At 39.5% G+C, this 20,336-nt stretch overlaps 2 protein-coding genes across 2 annotated transcripts; both read right to left on the bottom strand.

Annotated features, from left to right (window-relative positions):
- Positions 1 to 317: 317 nt before the first annotated feature.
- Positions 318 to 7,683, bottom strand: LOC131446332 (O-acyltransferase like protein-like). The gene is made up of 15 exons (XM_058617489.1): positions 7,527 to 7,683; positions 5,385 to 5,518; positions 5,201 to 5,279; positions 4,973 to 5,111; positions 4,642 to 4,838; positions 4,186 to 4,392; positions 3,995 to 4,094; positions 3,788 to 3,889; positions 3,271 to 3,433; positions 3,104 to 3,183; positions 2,875 to 2,985; positions 2,573 to 2,705; positions 2,263 to 2,449; positions 1,766 to 1,908; positions 318 to 1,667 (listed from the first exon to the last, which is right to left on the bottom strand). Exons 1-15 carry the CDS (start codon positions 7,681 to 7,683, stop codon positions 1,566 to 1,568), a joined length of 2,034 nt encoding a protein of 677 aa, XP_058473472.1. The 3' UTR covers positions 318 to 1,565.
- Positions 7,684 to 11,446: 3,763 nt separating this feature from the next.
- On the bottom strand, positions 11,447 to 17,425 carry LOC131446334 (O-acyltransferase like protein-like). Its single transcript, XM_058617491.1, has 15 exons — positions 17,269 to 17,425; positions 15,512 to 15,645; positions 15,328 to 15,406; positions 15,100 to 15,238; positions 14,769 to 14,965; positions 14,282 to 14,488; positions 14,091 to 14,190; positions 13,878 to 13,979; positions 13,462 to 13,624; positions 13,295 to 13,374; positions 13,066 to 13,176; positions 12,779 to 12,911; positions 12,469 to 12,655; positions 11,972 to 12,114; positions 11,447 to 11,873 (listed from the first exon to the last, which is right to left on the bottom strand). Exons 1-15 carry the CDS (start codon positions 17,423 to 17,425, stop codon positions 11,772 to 11,774), a joined length of 2,034 nt encoding a protein of 677 aa, XP_058473474.1. The 3' UTR covers positions 11,447 to 11,771.
- Between the last annotated feature and the right edge of the window lie 2,911 nt (positions 17,426 to 20,336).

Here is a 20,336-nt window from a genome sequence, read left to right as displayed (position 1 = left end):
GAAATGAAAGAAGCTGTGTTGTTGTTGTTTCCTTTATACACACAGTCTATCGCGGGATCTCGCGTCCGTTCGAGATTATCGCGCGGTCTTCCGTGAATACCGCTGGCTCCAAAGGCTCCGCGCCGCTGCCGTAACGCGCCCGGTGGGGATTGACGTTTGGGAGAGGACGAAGCAGAACCGCGCCGCGGCCGTTCCGCGGCCGTTCCGCGTCCAGTGGAAATCCAGGGTAACCATTTCGTAAATGTAAAAATAAGTTTATAAATAGGTATTTACATTTATTCAAAGGAAAAAAGTTTATTGTCAAAAATGTGTAACATTAAATGAAAATGAAAAGAGACTCTGAAAACCTGCAACAGATAACAACTTATTTACTGCTGGAGAGAAGTTAGGGAGACAGGAAGTAAATTAAACAAGCCCTGGTTATGTCCAGGACAAAATGAGTGAATTAACCACCTAAAAGCTGATAAAGTCCTGCAGAGAAAAGGTGGAGGGTTGTAGTGACTGGTCAGTTCTCTTTGACCTCATTCTGAGTGGCACCCACAACTGTGCACAAACACACAAAAACTGACTTCCCATTTGCTCCCACCATGCTTTGACCTTTCATCTCCTTTGCTTAGGAAGAATCACTACCAGCAGGACATCCTTAACTTTGTGTATCTTCTACGTCCCCCTTGGGAGTTGGACCTACAGCTGTGGAACACACCAGACAGACACCAAGAATTGCTCATTGTTCCTGCTGCATATGATTAGAGCAGTTTTATTTTAGTTGTCAAAGACATTTTGAACTTAAACTAGGCTACAAAGTTTTATAGTGTCACATTTTCCCTTGTTCCTTTGAAACATTTGATAAACCCTAGAATTATCCACATCCTTTGTGTCCTTTAGTTACAGTTAAACAATAAGTTCATTTATCGTACTAGGTACAAAAGAAAACAGTGCAACCATTTCTTAAGTCATGAATCATGTTTCTCATACACACGCACACAGGCAGGTTTGAGAACATTATTTAAATGAAAATAAAAATGAGCAAAGGAGGCAAAAACACTGCAAAGCAGCTCAAGATTCAAGATATTGTTATGATGCAAGCATGACAAAATTTCTAGAAAATAACCAGAAGAATGCATGTTAACTCAAACAAGCAGAATGTACCAACTAAGACACTGGGGGACACAGAGACTAAATCCACTCCACACAGAGGCAGTGATAATCAAATTATTATATAAGTATATAAATTATATAAATGAAATTATTTTATTAGAGCAGGGCAGACCAAAGAACAGTCTTAGAAATGTAGTTTCTGTGATTAGCACACAGGATACATTTTTTGTTTAACTTAAATTGTGTGTTGTATTAATACAAGACAATCTAAGTCTGAGAGTTTGAGAAAACAACACACTCTACAAAGGACAGTCCAAACTGAATGAATGACACAATGTTTTTTCTCCCCTTTAACCCTCTTAAAGGTCCACGTTAATTAAGTGGGAAAGCACAAATAGACCAATATAGAAATGACAATGGTAATGTGTTGATACAGTTTCAATTGTGTTTTCTCATGTCCACTGTATCTATTTACGGTTGTATTTTAGGAAGTAGGGCTTCTCAATCAGCACAGTCAACATGTAGCCAATCAACAGTGACAGCAGTAAGCGGCCAAAGTACAGGATCATCTACCAAGAGAGGATGGAGAAATACATTAAACAAAGTTAAAATACCACAGATGGACACACTAAATCACCCAGTGACATTGACTGTTTAAAGCACTTACAAAGTTGAAGACTGTGAAGTGAAATTTGTTTTCTTGCACTCCATTATGCAGGGATATTACAATAGGATGGAACAAATAGGCAGCAAAACTAATGTTGGAAATTGGAATCCAGAAACCCAGTGACAAGACACTCTTGATTAAACCTGCAGAATAACAATAGAAAAAAATCAAATTAAACACAGACTTCTGAAAATGTTTACCATGTAACACTGTCCTATAGTCACGTATCACTTCAGAAATGTGCATTTGTCCAATGTATTTGTTCTCATTTGTATCATTTTTTCAGCTATATTGTAGTAATGTAATGTTAAACTGCAAGTTGAGCTCAAAATTAAAAATGTACTTTGGTATTCTATTCAATTGCATTTTGTGTGTACAATATTTTATTATTTTTGACCCATAGTAAGACCACATTGGGATTGAAAATGTCTTACAATAGGGCCAAGACAGGCAGCAGCAGTGTGCTGTTTCGACTCTGGAACATTTCTGTAATTTACCTCCATATCCTTCCTCACAGGCAACAATGATCCAGACGATAGCCAAAGCCCAGACTGTTCTGTGCAGTCCCTGATAGAGGGCATGTGGCACAGATGGGTAGTCTGGGGTCTCCCTGAGGGCAAAGGCCAAGCCAAACACCACTGCCATGAGGAAAATAGTGCAGAACCAACCGAGTGCTGCCTGCCACTGCCAGCAAAAGCAACAGTGAGTACTGTACACAAACATCATGTGTTCAATGTGTGGTTCAGATTTTTGCTGAACGCCTAAGATGTATGTTATGATTCTTAAAAAGTCTGAAATCATTCTTACCTTTTTCTTTATGAGCTGATCTTTTTTTGTCACAAAGTGTATTCCAAGCAGGATCCCAAGTAAATATGGGCCATATCTTGTGTAAGGCTTAGTATAGTACATTGACAAATATGATACTATATCTAGCACGTTCCTGCAAAACATTTCATTATATTTGAATATCCAGTGACAATAGATGTATCTATCTATCCATATTTGACAAATGAAATATCAGAGTCACACTACAATAATATTATATTATAGTATTTAGTTCTTAAAATGTCTGTAATTAATTGCACCAGACCACAATCCTTGAATCTTACAATGATATTGGCATGAAGACTGGAAAGTGCTTTAGTGCTGTCAAAATGGCACCAGCAGCAGTGGTTAGTAGCAACAAACCTCCTACCACAGCTGCAAACACACCTCTGTTCCTGATAAACACAAATAAGATGTGTGAGATTACATGTGTACAATTGCCAATGTGTGTAGCTCTTTTATGATGGCACATTTAAATGAATTTTGGAGCAATATGAAAGACATTGAACTTACAATTTGTGAAGATAGAGTAACACAGGAGTGGTGGCATAAAACTGGAAGTCTAGACTTAAGTACCATGTCCAAGGTAAACACTAGAGAGAGAATTGGAAATAAGAATTACAATAAGAAGAAATACATCAAAAATATAACCAGAGCCACTATATCACAGTGAAACTTACTAGGTTTTGAGTATCTATGAGATTGCTGATGAACAGCAAGTTAGCCCACCAATGTGTCCTACAAGTGTCTACTTTCATCAAATATGTTCTGTAGGGTCCCCATTTGACCAGCGAGTACACACCAGTAAGTAGACACACACAGAACATAAGTAGTGGCTGAATTCTGTTTTGAAGTAAAGACAAAGAGAAATTTTAGAATTTACATTGCTAATGTCTGTCCCTGACACACACACACACACAAAATGTTTTTGAATACAGTCTAAGTAAGCTTTTTGGAGGGATAGACCTCTTGGGGTGGATGTTAAAGGTGACATGACGCAGATACACACACACAAACGCAGCGTTAATTGGAGCTTCCGGTCTATGTTGCCTTTAATACCAGGCCTTAAAGTTAAGGGCCTCCCATGTCAAAGAAAGATGAATCACAATGTCAGGAGTAAATTCTTGGGACATTATCCAGAGTTCATGTCTGAAAATGGCTAAAATGTATCTTTGTGACGTAATGAATATACAACACCTTTTGATCCTGCTGAAGAAGTAGTTTCCCACCACAGAGACACTCAGTTTGCCCTCTGCCCTGTTGATGGAGCCTAACAGAGACTTGGCACTAAGCATACCCCTGAAACACAAAAGTGAAATCTGGTAAGTTAGAGCTAACCATTATAATAATAACAATGATAATGATAATAATAATTATTATTATAATACATGGTTTTATGCTCACCCAAGCACTAAGAAGGTGTCTACTGCCAGATAATTCGCTCCAGCCGTGATAATATGAAAAGGGCTGCTCCTTACACATTCCAACCATTCTTCAGCATTATCTGCAAAGCATATAATTACCTTAAATTAATAAAGAAATAATGGATACGACTTGCAGTCTAAATTAGCATCTACTAGTAAACCTTGACATACCAGTGTTGTTCGTATAAGTGAACGTGCTATCGTGGCCACATATGATCCATAACAGGGAGAGAGCACGGATTCCATTCAGGGAGGAGTATCCTCCTCCTGGGATTGATGAGGTTGTGCTGAAGACACCACGGCAGGTATTCTGTAGAGAAAATGCCTGCAGCCACCGCTCCAGACAGCGTCGTGGAAAACAGACTGGTTTGTGTTTATCTATAAAGACACAATTCAAAAGAGCAATCTCTTAGTGTAATGTGTTCAACTGAAAAAAAGGTGTCTCTACTGCAATAGTATTGAATTTTGGTACAATGTACATTAAGTGTACATTGCCTTCATATCTAGTTACAAAATGTAGCAACTGGTCTGTGCTTGTATTTAGAGGTATTTGTTTGTACAAAATGATGAATTCAGACCATTTTGCAGAACAATCACATGCACCAAACTAATAAATACTGTACGTACTAAACTCCTCTGAAGTACTTATGTTCATTTCACTGCTGCAGGAGTCATTGGACTTCAAACCCCCATAAAGGTTTAGTGCAGTGTTTTTACAGCATGCCTCTGGAGATGGACTGACATCCTTGTTCTTTTGCCAGCTTAACAAAGCTGTGAACATGGTAGCTGCTAGAGGAATTGCAACCATTAAGCAACACACAAACCTGCAAAAGAAGAGGTATAAGTACATCAGGAATGTATGTTTGGTGAATATCCAAGTGCTCATAGTATGAATTTGTGAGTAAAAGTGAAGTGTTTTGCAATTATATCCAATGTTCAAAAATATTTATATACTGACAGACAGGCCACATATCCATGACCAGATGCATCTGGAGCAATGGTGTTGTTGGGCAAACATCGTGTCATGGTCATCTCCTGAATGGACTGGTTGACCAGTATTGGTGAAATAAGCGCTGTCTGACCATACTGAAGTCTCCCTGTTAAGAAAATGGCCCAAGTCATAATTAAGACAAAACAAATATAGGACTGAGTGTATTGAGAACAATGCAAATATAAAATCACCAACCATGCAGCACAAGAAAATGTACGTCCTCTTCACTGCAGGAGTCAGGGACACAAACACCCACAACATGCTGGATAGTTCCCTTTTGGTAGTAAAAATATTTAGATCAAAATCCAATTTTCTTATCTTTTATTCCGATGCCAAGGCTACATTCTATGTTCTATTATTGGATTGTTATTATTTTTACCTGTGAAAGAAATGCCTGGCAGTACTGTCCAGAGAAAGTAGGACCATGGGCAGATCGACAGTGGTCCAGCGAACCAGTTTGGTTGACGTCACCTCCTGTAACATTGCCACCAATCCTTCCAGATGCATTGTGCACTGATAGATATGAATAGCAAATGGCCGCGTTAGCAAAAAGGTACATACATTGCATACAGACAATTTCATCACTGAAGGAAGTCAAAAAATGTGAATCAGATGTATTCTTTAGACTACTTGACTACAATGGACACTGAAGCTATTGCTTTATAAAGGAGCTGATTGCTGTAGGTGGAGAAACCCCCTCCCCCTTCATCAGGTACCTTGGTGTTCTCCTGAACAGTAAAGTGAACTGGTCTTATTATACAGACAGTTATGTTACGTTATATTACACTACTGTGAGTGTAATGCTACGTTATGTATGAGCTCCGTATAGCAGCCAGTCAGACAGCAGAGAGAACGAGAGCAGAAGAAAAAAGGACAAAAGTGTCATTTAACTCAGGAAAAACAACCTTTTTGGATGTTGTAAACATATTTTCCTGTTTCAGGGATGATTTTTCTTTGTTTGAAATTCAATGTTGATTTTAATTGTGTATTTGGACATTGGTGAAGCAGTTTTTGTGTTAATGTGGAATATTTGCTTTTCTGGTTAAGGTAAACAAATTGTCTACATTTGAGAGAAATAACTAGGATTAAAAGAGAACATCCTCTATGTTTACAAATATTCAAGTCAAGTCATGTTTTATTGATATAGCCCATTTCATACACAGAACGGTAGCCCAATGTGCTTCACATAATCATAACAATCACATATTAAAATATCTAAAATGTCATGTCATAAGAGATCAAATCGATTAAAATAGTTAAAATGATTTGAATAAAAATGAAAGCATGGGGTTAATGAAAGCAAATAGGTTAAATGAACGGAATTAACTCAACAAGGGAGAAGGTGTTCAACACTGAGTGTATGTGTATGTGTCATGGTACTAAATAGGTTTTTTTTTGTTGATATTACTAACTTTCACTAAACAAGCCGGCATATAAAATGTACTTCCTGGTCTGTGGTCTTTTGCTGCTTAATTAGTACATTTACTGCTCCCACACTAGCCTCTGGTCCTATAGAGCTGTTAGCCTCACAGGTGTTACATTAAGGATGGAGTGTGTTATTTGCTGTACAGACTGTAAAGCCCTTAAAGGCAATTGTGTTTGTGATGCTGGGCTGTACAAATCAAAATTGACTGGACTTGACTTGACATCTTGAGGAATGCAGGGGGTTCTTCATGACCTTTAATGAGTCTGTGGTGGGATCAGCTATCTTTTGTGGAGTGGCCTACTGGGGCAGTGGCAACAGCAAACAGTTCAAGGCTCGGATGACTAACCTTGGCGACTACGTCTTCTGTTGTCTAAATGTTTTTTTTTGCTTGTTGAGAGATTAATACTCCACCGACCAGTGTGGCGGAAATGCAGTTCAGTTGATGACGCAAATAGCGTCATGCGTGCGATGCATGTTGGGTCTTCATGCGCTGCGCCCAAAAGTATAGCAGGGCCTTCATTGATCCGCCTTAAATGTCTGAAGGAGGGGAATCACCTTCTCCCTGCTACTGTACAACACCATTGCTCTTAGTAGACCACTCCACTCAAACCCCCTCTTTAATCCTCATTAATGTGACTGTATATCAGTGCAATTCTTTTTTTAAGTGTTTATTAGTGTGTCTTATTTAAGTGTTTTGCCATTCACACACTTCAACATGGGGTTAAGTGTCTTGGTCAAGGACACATATACTAGCAGGGTCAGGAATTGAACCCACAGCCTTCCAGTTGAAAGACAACTACCATGGCTCAATCCTAACTCCTCACTTTTTTCAAACTTTCACTTATAAACTTAAGTACATTTTATATCAGAAAAAATACTTTTTCATACTTACATACAGTAAATGACAAGTACTTTAAGATTTGTAATTTACTGTACTTAAGTAATTAAATTCTGTTTAGGGCCCCAATACTTTCACTTTTATATTCTAAAAAAATGAAATATGCAAATGCTATGTATCTTTTTCCAGGTTATCTGAAGCATGTTATTCATCCTAAAAAAGGCAAATAAGCTGCCTCAAAAGGAAGCATCACTTACTGAAAACAGCATATTCCTTGGGTGTCTCCTGGTTAATTTCCCAGATAAAGGTGTTGGTGTCCTCCTCACATCTTTGAGACACATTCAAGGCCTGTGTATTCTCCAGCCCCAAACTAGTCCCTGCAATCAGAAAGAACAATACCAAACACAGCGCCATTTCAGGACTGACTGCAAAGTTGAGTTGGAAAGATTATATGTGAAATAGGAAGGAGGAGACAAAAGCGGGGAGTAGAGTGAAAGACCACCTACTTTAACTGTTGTGACCCATTATAAACAAACTGTAGGTTTGTTTGTATTTGGTTTAAAGATGCCTGAAGAGACCCATGTGAATATAATGTTTTTTATGAGGACATCACTTTTGTGTATCACTCAGTTGATATTATAACCAGATGGAAAAGCCTTTGATCAGATTGCCACATTTGAGGGCCAAGGACATCATTTCATGTGTTACCTGACAGTAATTCTGCTTAGGGCCCCAATTTATCCTGGGGCAGCCCTGTGTAAATAGGGTAAAAGCCAATTTAGTTCAATTGGAAGGCCAAATACCCTTAAGAGCTTTAAAAACCAATAAAGATTCAACAGAATAGGAAGAACAGGAAACATGAGCGTGTTACATTTTTACAACCCATGTAAGAAACTTTCAATTGAAGCAATGGATGAATGCATACATTGAGGGTCAAATTACGGAGCCCTTCTGGTGACATGGGTGGAAAAAAAAATTTCCGTGGCCACAAATTAATAACGCGTGGGAACGAGATCTTATTCCGTGGCCACGACTTGCTTAAATGCGTGCGAACGAGATGATTATTAGGTGGCCACGAATTAATAACGCGTGGCCACAAGAAATGTGTATGGTGAATAAAAACGTGTAAGTCCCATCGTTGTGTGGGCATGATATGCGCATCAGTGCTTTTATAGCCGGTTCAGTGTCACAGCACCGTGGACAGCACTGTTTGTTTGTGTGTGTACAGGTGCAGCGCAATCGATAGACAGAGACTGTGTCACTCAGTTTAATCTTGTAAATAAAACTTTAAAAAAAAAAATTCAATTTTCCCTCTATTGGCGTAAATGACGTGAAGTGAGGAAAGAGAGAGACAGGCAGCGGCTCCTTCAAGACCCAGGACCTTCTCTCTCCCTCTGACCCACCGGAATAGAACAGCACCCTCTCGGTGTTCTGAGTCCATCAAAATAGACTATAGCATGAATTAGAAAACAAAGAAATTCTTTGTAAAATCAGATGCTCAGAAGCAGTGAACACACCACCCATCAGAATCATATGATCTTTATATGATGGTATTTATATAATTTGGGCACCCACGGGCAAAAATATAAATCGGTGCCTATGACACCACCCCATCAATCTGGAACTTGAATCATCTTCTGGCCACACGTTATTAATTTGTGGCGTTATTAATATTTTTTTGTCCACCTTTGTCACCAGACGGGCTCCATATAAAATGATATGTTGATGAAAACAGGCCTCTGCTGAGCATTTTAAAAGTTCACTCATCAGTGATGGAATACAACTGAGTACCTAAACTTAGTTGTTGCACTCAAAGTACTTGAACTTTACATGAGTATTTCACAACTATTCAGGTTTTATTTTACAGTTCAGAGAAAAAATATTGCATCACACATGTAGAGACTATTTGACCCGCGTACTATGCGCGTTAAAATTACTAATTTTAACGCACATAGTACGCATAGTATTTTTTCTCTGAACTGTAAAATAAAACCTGAATAGTTGTGAAATACTCATGTAAAGTTCAAGTACTTTGAGTGCAACAACTAAGTTTAGGTACTCAGTTGTATTCCATCACTGATGAGTGAACTTTTAAAATGCTCAGCAGAGGCCTGTTTTCATCAAAATGACTCAAACATAATTGTGTCAAACATATCTTTTAATAACTTCACAAGTAAGTAAACATCCAGAATAAAATGTATTCATACAAAGATCTGCAAGTGACCTCAAGAAAGACATTGGAAATCCTAAGAAAGTGCACTTTCAAAGTAGTTCCTCGGGTGCACCGTTCATAAAACTCTCCCCAGAAGCCAGAAAGTAGATGTTTTACCTTCAACGTTTTGCTCGGTGAAATAAAAATGCGGTGTTGTGGGATGTAAATGGCCTAAACAGATCGGTCCACTCCCATTATATCCCCAGGTTGAATTTGCCAGGAATTGTCATTGAAGGGCTTCACTGCATGTCTTCTGGCTGAGCTATAGATATAGACCTACAGTATGTCTGATTATAAAGGCTGCATCTCTCGGTTTCATTAAAAATAATAATGTCGCTATTAGGGATGTAACGATTACCGGTATGACGATAAACCGCGGTAAAATTCCCGACGGTTATCATACCGTTTCAAATTTTAATTATCGTTAAAACCGTGATTGATTACCGCAACTGATTACCGAAAAACTCACAGTGATACTGCTCATTTCCTGGAGAAGCAGCAGCACCTGAACAGCACTCGCTCAAGCGGGCGCGCATGCGCAGTTTGCACTGTCTGTCCAGCGACAACACGGCTGAAGCCACCTGCGCTCCAGAGATTACCCCCCCGTAAGATCAGAAATCTGGGCATATTTGTATTTTTAAAGGATGTTGAGAGTAAAATAATTGAAGACAATCAATCCTTGTGCAGAAAATGCAAATAAAAAAACTCCGCGAACTTCGCGGCGCGAAGCCACTTCCAATATGATGAGCCATCTCCGTGACCACCACACACAACTTTTCAGCGGGTAAGTCAACAAAAACGGGATTTCGGAATAGTGGGAAACGTCATGGTTTGTCTCGCGAAAGCGAGTAGTGTGCAGACGACAGGTACCGTAGCAGACCAAAATGTGTTTGTTTCTGTGTTTTTTTATTTTATTTTTATGCTGTGTACGACCGCTGCTACTTAATTATTATCCGACACAGAGTGAGGACCTGTGTGTGTGTGTGTGTCAGTCAGTCAGATGATAATTATTATTAATAATAATAATAATAATAATAATGATGATGATAATAATAATAATAATCATATAATATAAAATATCTTTTTTTAAATAAAACTTGGTTAAAAGATTTCAGTGTGTGTGTGTTCAGTACTTTTGGAACATTTTGAACACATCTAACAATACCGTGATAATATTGATAACCGTGATAATTTTGGTCACGATAACCGTGATATGAAATTTTCATATCGTTACATCTCTAGTCGCTATCATTTTCCTTTCGGGAGATAGACGCAAACAGCAATACCCCGACTTCATAAACAACAACGTTAACCTTTAGGCGACCTAAAACCTGGGTTCAGTAAGCAGAACAGTTTAATAAATGTTAAACCTTACCTGCTAACTGGTGCACTCTCGCCTTTTCTCGTTTCGTTCTTCTTTTGATTTTCCTGTTTTGTTTATACCTACTTCCGTTATGACTTTATTCTCATTGTACGACTTTTAATCTCATAAATTTAAGACTTTATTCCCGAAGTCTCTAACTGAGTGTTAGAGGTACCCGTAGTTGAGTGACGCCATACAGAAGTTAACAATTTAATTTAGTTGTCACTGCCTGTTCTATTGATGAGGCTAGGCATCAATAGAACAGGGGGCAGTGATAATTAAATTAAATTAAATTAAATTAAATTAAATTAAATTATTATATAATTGTAAATAATTGTAAATGTAAATTATATAAATTATTATTAGAGCAGGGCAGAAAATTAGAAAACATTCTACCACACAGGATACATTTTTTATTTCAATTAAATTGTGTGTTGTATTTAATACAAAACAATCTAGGGTTTGAGAAAACAGAACACACTCTACAAAGGACAGTCCAAACCAGACCCGTCGCCAGACCTTAGTTTTAAGGGGGGCATATGAAATGCATGGGGGGGCACAATTATTAGCCTACAGTATGTATAGTTTTTTATTATCCTATACTCTATTCGTGCAGCATGTAATCATCACGTTAAACATAACCAACAGCAATATGACCAGGTATAGCCTATAACCAGTGCGTCATTTGTAAATCATGAGGTGCCGGAATGCAAAGTACACATACAGAGATGACGAGACGGGCACAGGTCCCGGAACACATACAGAAAATAGTGCTGAACACGCACATGCCCACTTACAATGCTGTGGGACTTACAAGCATCAATTTAAAATAATATGATAATATAAAATGTTATGACAATAATTTACAATTATTAAATGACAATGTGTTGATACAGTTTCAATTGTGTTTTCTGATGTCCACTGTATCTATTTACGGTTGTATTTTAGGAAGTAGGGCTTCTCAATCAGCACAGTCAACATGTAGCCAATCAGCAGTGACAGCAGTAAGCGGCCAAAGTACAGGATCATCTACCAAGAGAGGATGGAGAAATACATTAAACAAAGTTTAAATACCACAGATGGACACACTAAATCATCCAGTGACATTGACTGTTTAAAGCACTTACAAAGTTGAAGACTGTGAAGTGAAATGTGTTTTCTTGCACTCCATTATGCAGGGATATTACAATAGGATGGAACAAATAGGCAGCAAAACTAATGTTGGAAATTGGAATCCAGAAACCCAGTGACAAGACACTCTTGATTAAACCTGCAGAATAACAATAGAAAAAAATCAAATTAAACACAGACTTCTGAAAATGTTTACCACGTAACACTGTCCTATAGTCACGTAACACTTCAGAAATGTGCATTCGTCCAATGTATTTGTTCTCATTTGTATAACTTTTTCAGCTATATTGTAGTAATGTAATGTTAAACTGCAAGTTGAGCTCAAAATTAAAAATGTAGTTCGGTATTCTATTCAATTGCATTTTGTGTGTACAATATTTTATTATTTTTGACCTATAGTAAGACCACATTGGGATTGAAAATGTCTTACAATAGGGCCAAGACAGGCAGCAGCGGTGTGCTGTTTCGACTCTGGAACATTTCTGTAATTTACCTCCATATCCTTCCTCACAGGCAACAATGATCCAGACGATAGCCAAAGCCCAGACTGTTCTGTGCAGTCCCTGATAGAGGGCATGTGGCACAGATGGGTAGTCTGGGGTCTCCCTGAGGGCAAAGGCCAAGCCAAACACCACTGCCATGAGGAAAATAGTGCAGAACCAACCGAGTGCTGCCTGCCACTGCCAGCAAAAGCAACAGTGAGTACTGTACACAAACATCATGTGTTCAATGTGTGGTTCAGATTTTTGCTGAACGCCTAAGATGTATGTTATGATTCTTAAAAAGTCTGAAATCATTCTTACCTTTTTCTTTATGAGCTGATCTTTTTTTGTCACAAAGTGTATTCCAAGCAGGATCCCAAGTAAATATGGGCCATATCTTGTGTAAGGTTTAGTATAGTACATTGTCATATATGATACTATTTTGTCCAAGCGCCTGCAAAACATTTCATTATATTTTAATATCCAGTGACAATAGATGTATCTATCTATCCATATTTGACAAATGAAATATCAGAGTCACACTACAATAATGTATTTAATTCTTAAAATGTCTGTAATTGCACCAGACCACAATCCTTGAATCTTACAATGTTCCTGGTATATAGACTTGAAAGTGATTTAGTGCTGTCAAAATGGCACCAGCAGCAGTGGTTAGTAGCAACAAACCTCCTACCACAGCTGCAAACACACCTCTGTTCCTGATAAACACAAATAAGATGTGTGAGATTACATGTGTACAATTGCCAATGTGTGTAGCTCTTTTATGATGGCACATTTAAATGAATTTTGGAGCAATATGAAAGACATTGAACTTACAATTTGTGAAGATAGAGTAACACAGGAGTGGTGGCATAAAACTGGAAGTCTAGACTTAAGTACCATGTCCAAGGTAAACACTAGAGAGAGAATTGGAAATAATAATTATAATAAGAAGAAATACATCAAAAATATAACCAGAGCCACTATATCACAGTGAAACTTACTGTGTTTTGAGTATCTATGAGATTGTTGATGAACAGCACGTTAGCCCACCAATATGTCCGACAAGTGTCTACTCCTATCAAATATGTTCTGTAGGGTCCCCATTTGACCAGCGAGTACACACCAGTAAGTAGACACACACAGAACATATGTAGTGGCTGAATTCTGTTTTGAAGTAAAGACAAAGAGAAGTTTTAGAATTTACATTGCTAATGTCTGTCCCTGACACACACACACACACTATTGGAGGGATAGACCTCGGGGTGGATTTTAATACCAGGCCTTAAAGTTAAGGGCCTCCAATGTCAAAAAAGGTGAATCACAGACAATGTCAGGATAAAATTCTCGAGACATTATCCAGAGTTCATGTCTGAAAATGGCTAAAATGTATCTTTGTGACGTAATGAATATACAACACCTTTTGATCCTGCTGTAGAAGTAGTTTCCCACCACAGAGACACTCAGTTTGCCCTCTGCCCTGTTGATGGAGCCTAACAGAGACTTGGCACTAAGCATACCCCTGAAACACAAAAGTGAAATCTGGTAAGTTAGAGCTAACCATTATAATAATAACAATGCTAATGATAATAATAATAATTATTATTATTATAATACATGGTTTTACGCTCACCCAAGCACTAAGAAGGTGTCTACAGCCAGAAAACCTGGTCCAGCCGTGATAATATGAAAAGGGCTGCTCCTTATATATTCAAACCATTCTTCAGCATTATCTGCAAAGCATATAATTACCTTACATTAATAAAGAAATAATGAATATGACTTGCAGTCTAAATAAGCATCTACTAGTAAACCTTGACATACCAATGTTGTTCGTATAAGTGAACGTGCTATCGTGGCAACATATGATCCATAACAGAGAGAGTGCACGGATTCCATTCAGGGAGGAGTATCCTCCTCCTGGGATTGATGAGGTTGTGCTGAAGACACCACGGCAGGTATTCTGTAGAGAAAATGCCTGCAGCCACCGCTCCAGACAGCGTTGTGGAAAACAGACTGGTTTGTGTTTATCTATAAAGACACAATTCAAAAGAGCAATCTCTTAGTGTAATGTGTTCAACTGAAAAAAAGGTGTCTCTACTGCAATAGTATTGAATTTTGGTACAATGTACATTAAGTGTACATTGCCTTCATATCTAGTTACAAAATGTAGCAACTGGTCTGTGCTTGTATTTAGAGGTATTTGTTTGTACAAAATGATGAATTCAGACCATTTTGCAGAACAATCACATGCACCAAACAAATAATAAATAAATTATTTTAATATTTTAATTATAAATACTGTACGTACTAAACTCCTCTGAAGTACTTATGTTCATTTCACTGCTGCAGGAGTCATTGGACTTCAAACCCCCATAAAGGTTTAGTGCAGTGTTTTTACAGCATGCCTCTGGAGATGGACTGACATCCTTGTTCTTTTGCCAGCTTAACAAAGCAGTGAACATGGTAGCTGCTAGAGGAATTGCAACCATTAAGCAACACACAAACCTGCAAAAGAAGAGGTATAAGTACATCAGGAATGTATGTTTGGTGAATATCCAAGTGCTCACAGTATGAATTTGTGAGTAAAAGTGAAGTGTTTTGCAATTATATCCAATGTTCAAAAATATTTATATACTGACAGACAGGCCACATATCCATGACCAGATGCATCTGGAGCAATGGTGTTGTTGGGCAAACATCGTGTCATGGTCATCTCCTGAATGGACTGGTTGACCAGTATTGGTGAAATAAGCGCTGTCTGACCATACTGAAGTCTCCCTGTTAAGAAAATGGCCCAAGTCATAATTAAGACAAAACAAATATAGGACTGAGTGTATTGAGAACAATGCAAATATAAAATCACCAACCATGCAGCACAAGAAAATGTACGTCCTCTTCACTGCAGGAGTCAGGGACACAAACACCCACAACATGCTGGATAGTTCCCTTTTGGTAGTAAAAATATTTAGATCAAAATCCAATTTTCTTACCTTTTATTCCGATGCCAAGGCTACATTCTATGTTCTATTATTGGATTGTTATTATTTTTACCTGTGAAAGAAATGCCTGGCAGTACTGTCCAGAGAAAGTAGGACCATGGGCAGATCGACAGTGGTCCAGCGAACCAGTTTGGTTGACGTCACCTCCTGTAACATTGCCACCAATCCTTCCAGATGCATTGTGCACTGATAGATATGAATAGCAAATGGCCGCGTTAGCAAAAAGGTACATACATTGCATACAGACAATTTCATCACTGAAGGAAGTCAAAAAATGTGAATCAGATGTATTCTTTAGACTACTTGACTACAATGGACACTGAAGCTATTGCTTTATAAAGGAGCTGATTGCTGTAGGTGGAGAAACCCCCTCCCCCTTCATCAGGTACCTTGGTGTTCTCCTGAACAGTAAAGTGAACTGGTCTTATTATACAGACAGTTATGTTACGTTATATTACACTACTGTGAGTGTAATGCTACGTTATGTATGAGCTCCGTATAGCAGCCAGTCAGACAGCAGAGAGAACGAGAGCAGAAGAAAAAAGGACAAAAGTGTCATTTAACTCAGGAAAAACAACCTTTTTGGATGTTGTAAACATATTTTCCTGTTTCAGGGATGATTTTTCTTTGTTTGAAATTCAATGTTGATTTTAATTGTGTATTTGGACATTGGTGAAGCAGTTTTTGTGTTAATGTGGAATATTTGCTTTTCTGGTTAAGGTAAACAAATTGTCTACATTTGAGAGAAATAACTAGGATTAAAAGAGAACATCCTCTATGTTTACAAATATTCAAGTCAAGTCATGTTTTATTGATATAGCCCATTTCATACACAGAACGGTAGCCCAATGTGCTTCACATAATCATAACAATCACATATTAAAATATCTAAAATGTCATGTCATAAGAGATCAAATCGATTAAAATAGTTAAAATGATTTGAATAAAAATGAAAGCATGGGGTTAATGAAAGCAAATAGGTTAAATGAACGGAATTAACTCAACAAGGGAGAAGGTGTTCAACACTGAGTGTATGTGTATGTGTCATGGTACTAAATATGTTTTTTTTTGTTGATATTACTAACTTTCACTAAACAAGCCGGCATATAAAATGTACTTCCTGGTCTGTGGTCTTTTGCTGCTTAATTAGTACATTTACTGCTCCCACACTAGCCTCTGGTCCTATAGAGCTGTTAGCCCCACAGGTGTTACATTAAGGATGGCGTGTGTTATTTGCTGTACAGACTGTAAAGCCCTTAAAGGCAATTGTGTTTGTGATGCTGGGCTGTACAAATCAAAATTGACTGGACTTGACTTGACATCTTGAGGAATGCAGGGGGTTCTTCATGACCTTTAATGAGTCTGTGGTGGGATCAGCTATCTTTTTTGGAGTGGCCGACTGGGGCAGTGGCAACAGCAAACAGTTCAAGGCTCGGATGTCTAACTTTGGCAACTACGTCTTCTGTTGTCTAAATGTTTTTTTTTGCTTGTTGAGAGATTAATACTCCACCGACCAGTGTGGCGGAAATGCAGTTCAGTTGATGACGCAAATAGTGTCATGCGTGCGATGAATGTTGGGTCTTCATGCGCTGCGCCCAAAAGTATAGCAGGGCCTTCAGTGAGCCGCCTTAAATGTTGTTATAATAATAATAATATAATAAATTCTAAATTCTGGCCCCAATACTTTCACTTTTATATTCTAAGAAAATGAAATATGCAAATGCTATGTATCTTTTTCCAGGTTATCTGAAGCATGTTATTTATCCTAAAAAAGACAAATAAGCTGCCTCAAAAGGAAGCATCACTTACTGAAAACAGCATATTCCTTGGGTGTCTCCTGGTTAATTTCCCAGATAAAGGTGTTGGTGTCCTCCTCACATCTTTGAGACACATTCAAGGCCTGTGTATTCTCCAGCCCCAAACTAGTCCCTGCAAACAGAAAGAACAATACCAAACACAGCGCCATTTCAGGACTGACTTCAAAGTTGAGTAGGAAGGATTATACGTGAAATAGGAAGGAGGAGACAAAAGCGGGGAGTAGAGTGAAAGACCACCTACTTTAGCTGTTGTGACCCATTATAAACAAACAATATGTTTGTTTGTATTTGGTTTAAAGATGCCTGAAGAGACCCATGTGAATATAATGTTTTTTATGAGGACATCACTTTTGTGTATCACTCAGTTGATATTATAACCAGATGGAAAAGCCTTTGATCAGATTGCCACATTTGAATCTTGAATCTTGAATCTTGAATCCTTTTTATTGTCATTTATACCAAGGTACAAACGAAATTTAAAATGCAAACCTCCATGTGGTTTAAAAAGAAAAAAGACATACACACAATCAACAACAATAAGACAGTAAAATTCAATATTGCACAGCTTCCTAAAGTGCACAGTCAATTTTTAAAGTGCAGTCAGTGTTTTCAGTGTCAGTCAGTGTGGGCAGACAACTATGTGCAAGAGTTCAGTTGCCTGATGGCGCTGGGGTAGAAGCTGTTGGTCAGCCTGGATGTGTGGGACCGTGATGATCTGTAGCGCCTCCCGGAGGGCAGCAGCGAGAACAAGGAGTGGCCTGGGTGGAAACTGTCCTTGATTATGTTTTGTGCTCGTTGTTGGCATCTGGTGTGGTGTATGTCAAAAAGTGACGGCAGTTGTGTGTGTGTTATTTTCTGGGCTGACTTCCTGACTCTGTCCAGGGCTTTTCTGTCAGCCGCAGTACAACTGTTGAACCACACTATGATGTTGTATGTGATGATGCTTTGTATGGCACAGGTGTAAAATGTCTGGAGCAGTTTCTGAGGCAGATTGGCTTTCCTCATTGTTCTTAGAAAGTACAGGCGCTGTTGACCTTTCTTCGCCAGGGCAGAGATGTTAGTGGACCAGGTGAGGTCACAGGAGATGTGTGTTCCGAGGAACTTGAAGTCACTGACCCTCTCCACTACATCTCCTCTGATGTGGACAGGGGCAGGGTCTGTTCTTTTCCTGCGGAAGTCAATCAACATTTCCTTGGTTTTGGAGGAGTTGAGGGCCAGGTTGTTTGTGGAGCACCAGGTGATGAGTTTATGGATGTCGTCTCTGTAAGCAGACTCATCGTTGTTGTGGATGAGCCCCACTACTGTAGTGTCGTCAGCAAATTTGACAAAGATGTTGTTGTTGTGTGACGGTGTACAGTCGTAGGTGTACAGTATGTACAGTAGCGGACTCAGCACACAGCCCTGGGGGGCCCCTGTGCTGAGTGTGAGGACTGATGAGTGGTGAGGGCCCATCCGCACTGACTGAGGGCGGTCTGTCAGAAAGTCTCTGATCCAGCTGCAGATGTTCTGGTTGATGCCCAGGCTGAGTAACTTGGACACCAGCTGGCTGGGGATGATGCAGTTGAATGCAGAGCTAAAGTCCAGAAACAGCAGTCTTGCGTAGGTGCCAGGGTGTTCAAGGTGTGTCAGTATGTTGTGGAGGGCTGTGTTGATGGCATCTGCGGTGGATCTGTTAGCCCTGTACGCAAACTGGTGCCGGTCAAGGCTGGGGGGGAGAGAGGCTTTGATGTTTTTTAGCAACAGTCTTTCAAAACACTTCATCACAGTGGAAGTGAGCGCCACAGGTCTGTAGTCATTTAGGCTGCTCATAACTGTTTTCTTGGGGACCGGGACTATGGTGGCAGATTTCAGGCATTTTGGGACAGTGCAGGTGGAAAGGGAGAGGTTAAAGATGGGGGTAAGAGCGTCTGCCAGCTGGTAAGCGCAGTCTCTCAGTACTCTCCCTGGAATCCTGTCCGGGCCAGCTGCTTTCCTGGGATTTACCCTGCAGAACACCTGCCTTACCTCCTCTGTGCTAACAGAGAGTGTTGGGGTGTTTGTGCATGGGGGTGGTGTGGGGTCAGTCTCATTCCCGCTCACCTCATAGCGTGTGAAGAAGTGATTGAGCTCCTCAGCCAGGTTGCTGCTGGTGCTGATGTCATGATCCCTTGTTCCCCTGTAGTTTGTTATTTGTTGAATGCCCTGCCAGACACGCCGGGGGTCCCCCTCGTTGAAGTGTTCCTCGATCTTCCTCCTGTATGCTGCTTTTGCCTCTTTGATTCCCTTCTTTAGGTTGGATCTGGCAACATTGTATAGCTCCCTGTTGCCAGAGCGGAAGGCAGTATCTCGATCCCTCAGCAGCAGCTTGACATCTCTGTTCATCCACACTTTGTTGTTTTGATAATGCCTGGTCTGCTTCTCAACAGTAACATTATCAATACAGAATGATATATAATGCAGTACAGTGGATGTATAGCCTTCAAGATCCTGCTGTGAGAACAGTGTCCAGTCAGTGAGCTCAAAGCAGTCCTGCAGTTGTAAGATGGCATCAGTAGGCCAGGACTTTATGGTTCTCACTGTAGGCACAGATGTTTTGATGACAGGTCTGTAAGCCGGGGTAAGCAGGAGAGAGAGGTGGTCAGACTGGCCGAGGTGGGGCAGGGCAGAGACTTTATATGCTCCTTTAACATTGCTGTACACATGGTCCAGTGTTTTGCCCTCCCTAGTTGGACATGTAACGTGCTGATGGAAATTGGGGAGGACGGACCGCATGTTTACATGATTAAAGTCTCCTGCCACAATAAAAATCCCATCCGGGTGTACAGACTGAAGATCTCCAATAGTTTTTAGCAGAATGCTCAAAGCTGCGCTGGCATTTGCGCTTGGTGGAATATAGACTGCCAAAACAAAAACAACAGTAAACTCACGTGGCAAGTAAAATGGTCGGCATCTCAGGGTAACAAACTCCAGATCTGGTGAGCAGTGTCTTTCAGTCACTGTGGCGTTTGTGCACCATCTGTTGTTAGAGTAGATGCAGACTCCTCCACCCCTGCTTTTACCGGAGTTACGGTTCCTGTCAGC

This window comes from Solea solea, chromosome 19 (assembly GCF_958295425.1).
Source record: "Solea solea chromosome 19, fSolSol10.1, whole genome shotgun sequence".
NCBI classification, from domain to species: Eukaryota; Metazoa; Chordata; class Actinopteri; order Pleuronectiformes; family Soleidae; genus Solea; species Solea solea.
This window is presented reverse-complemented; position numbering and strand designations above follow the sequence as displayed.

Bases quoted from the DNA above. Each gene is read 5' to 3' on its own strand.
- LOC131446332 (XM_058617489.1), bottom strand. From the start codon at position 7,683: ATGGCGCTGTGTTTGGTATTGTTCTTTCTGATTGCAGGGACTAGTTTG. The intron at 5,280-5,384 runs GTAAAAATAATA...TACTACCAAAAG, and splicing joins GCCAGGCATTTCTTTCACAG to GGAACTATCCAGCATGTTGT. The intron at 3,890-3,994 runs GTGAGCATAAAA...TTTGTGTTTCAG, and splicing joins GACACCTTCTTAGTGCTTGG to GGGTATGCTTAGTGCCAAGT.
- LOC131446334 (XM_058617491.1), bottom strand. From the start codon at position 17,425: ATGGCGCTGTGTTTGGTATTGTTCTTTCTGTTTGCAGGGACTAGTTTG. The intron at 14,489-14,768 runs GTACGTACAGTA...GTGTCTTTATAG, and splicing joins AAGTACTTCAGAGGAGTTTA to ATAAACACAAACCAGTCTGT. The intron at 13,625-13,877 runs GTGTTGTATATT...ACTTCAAAACAG, and splicing joins TTCTACAGCAGGATCAAAAG to AATTCAGCCACTACATATGT.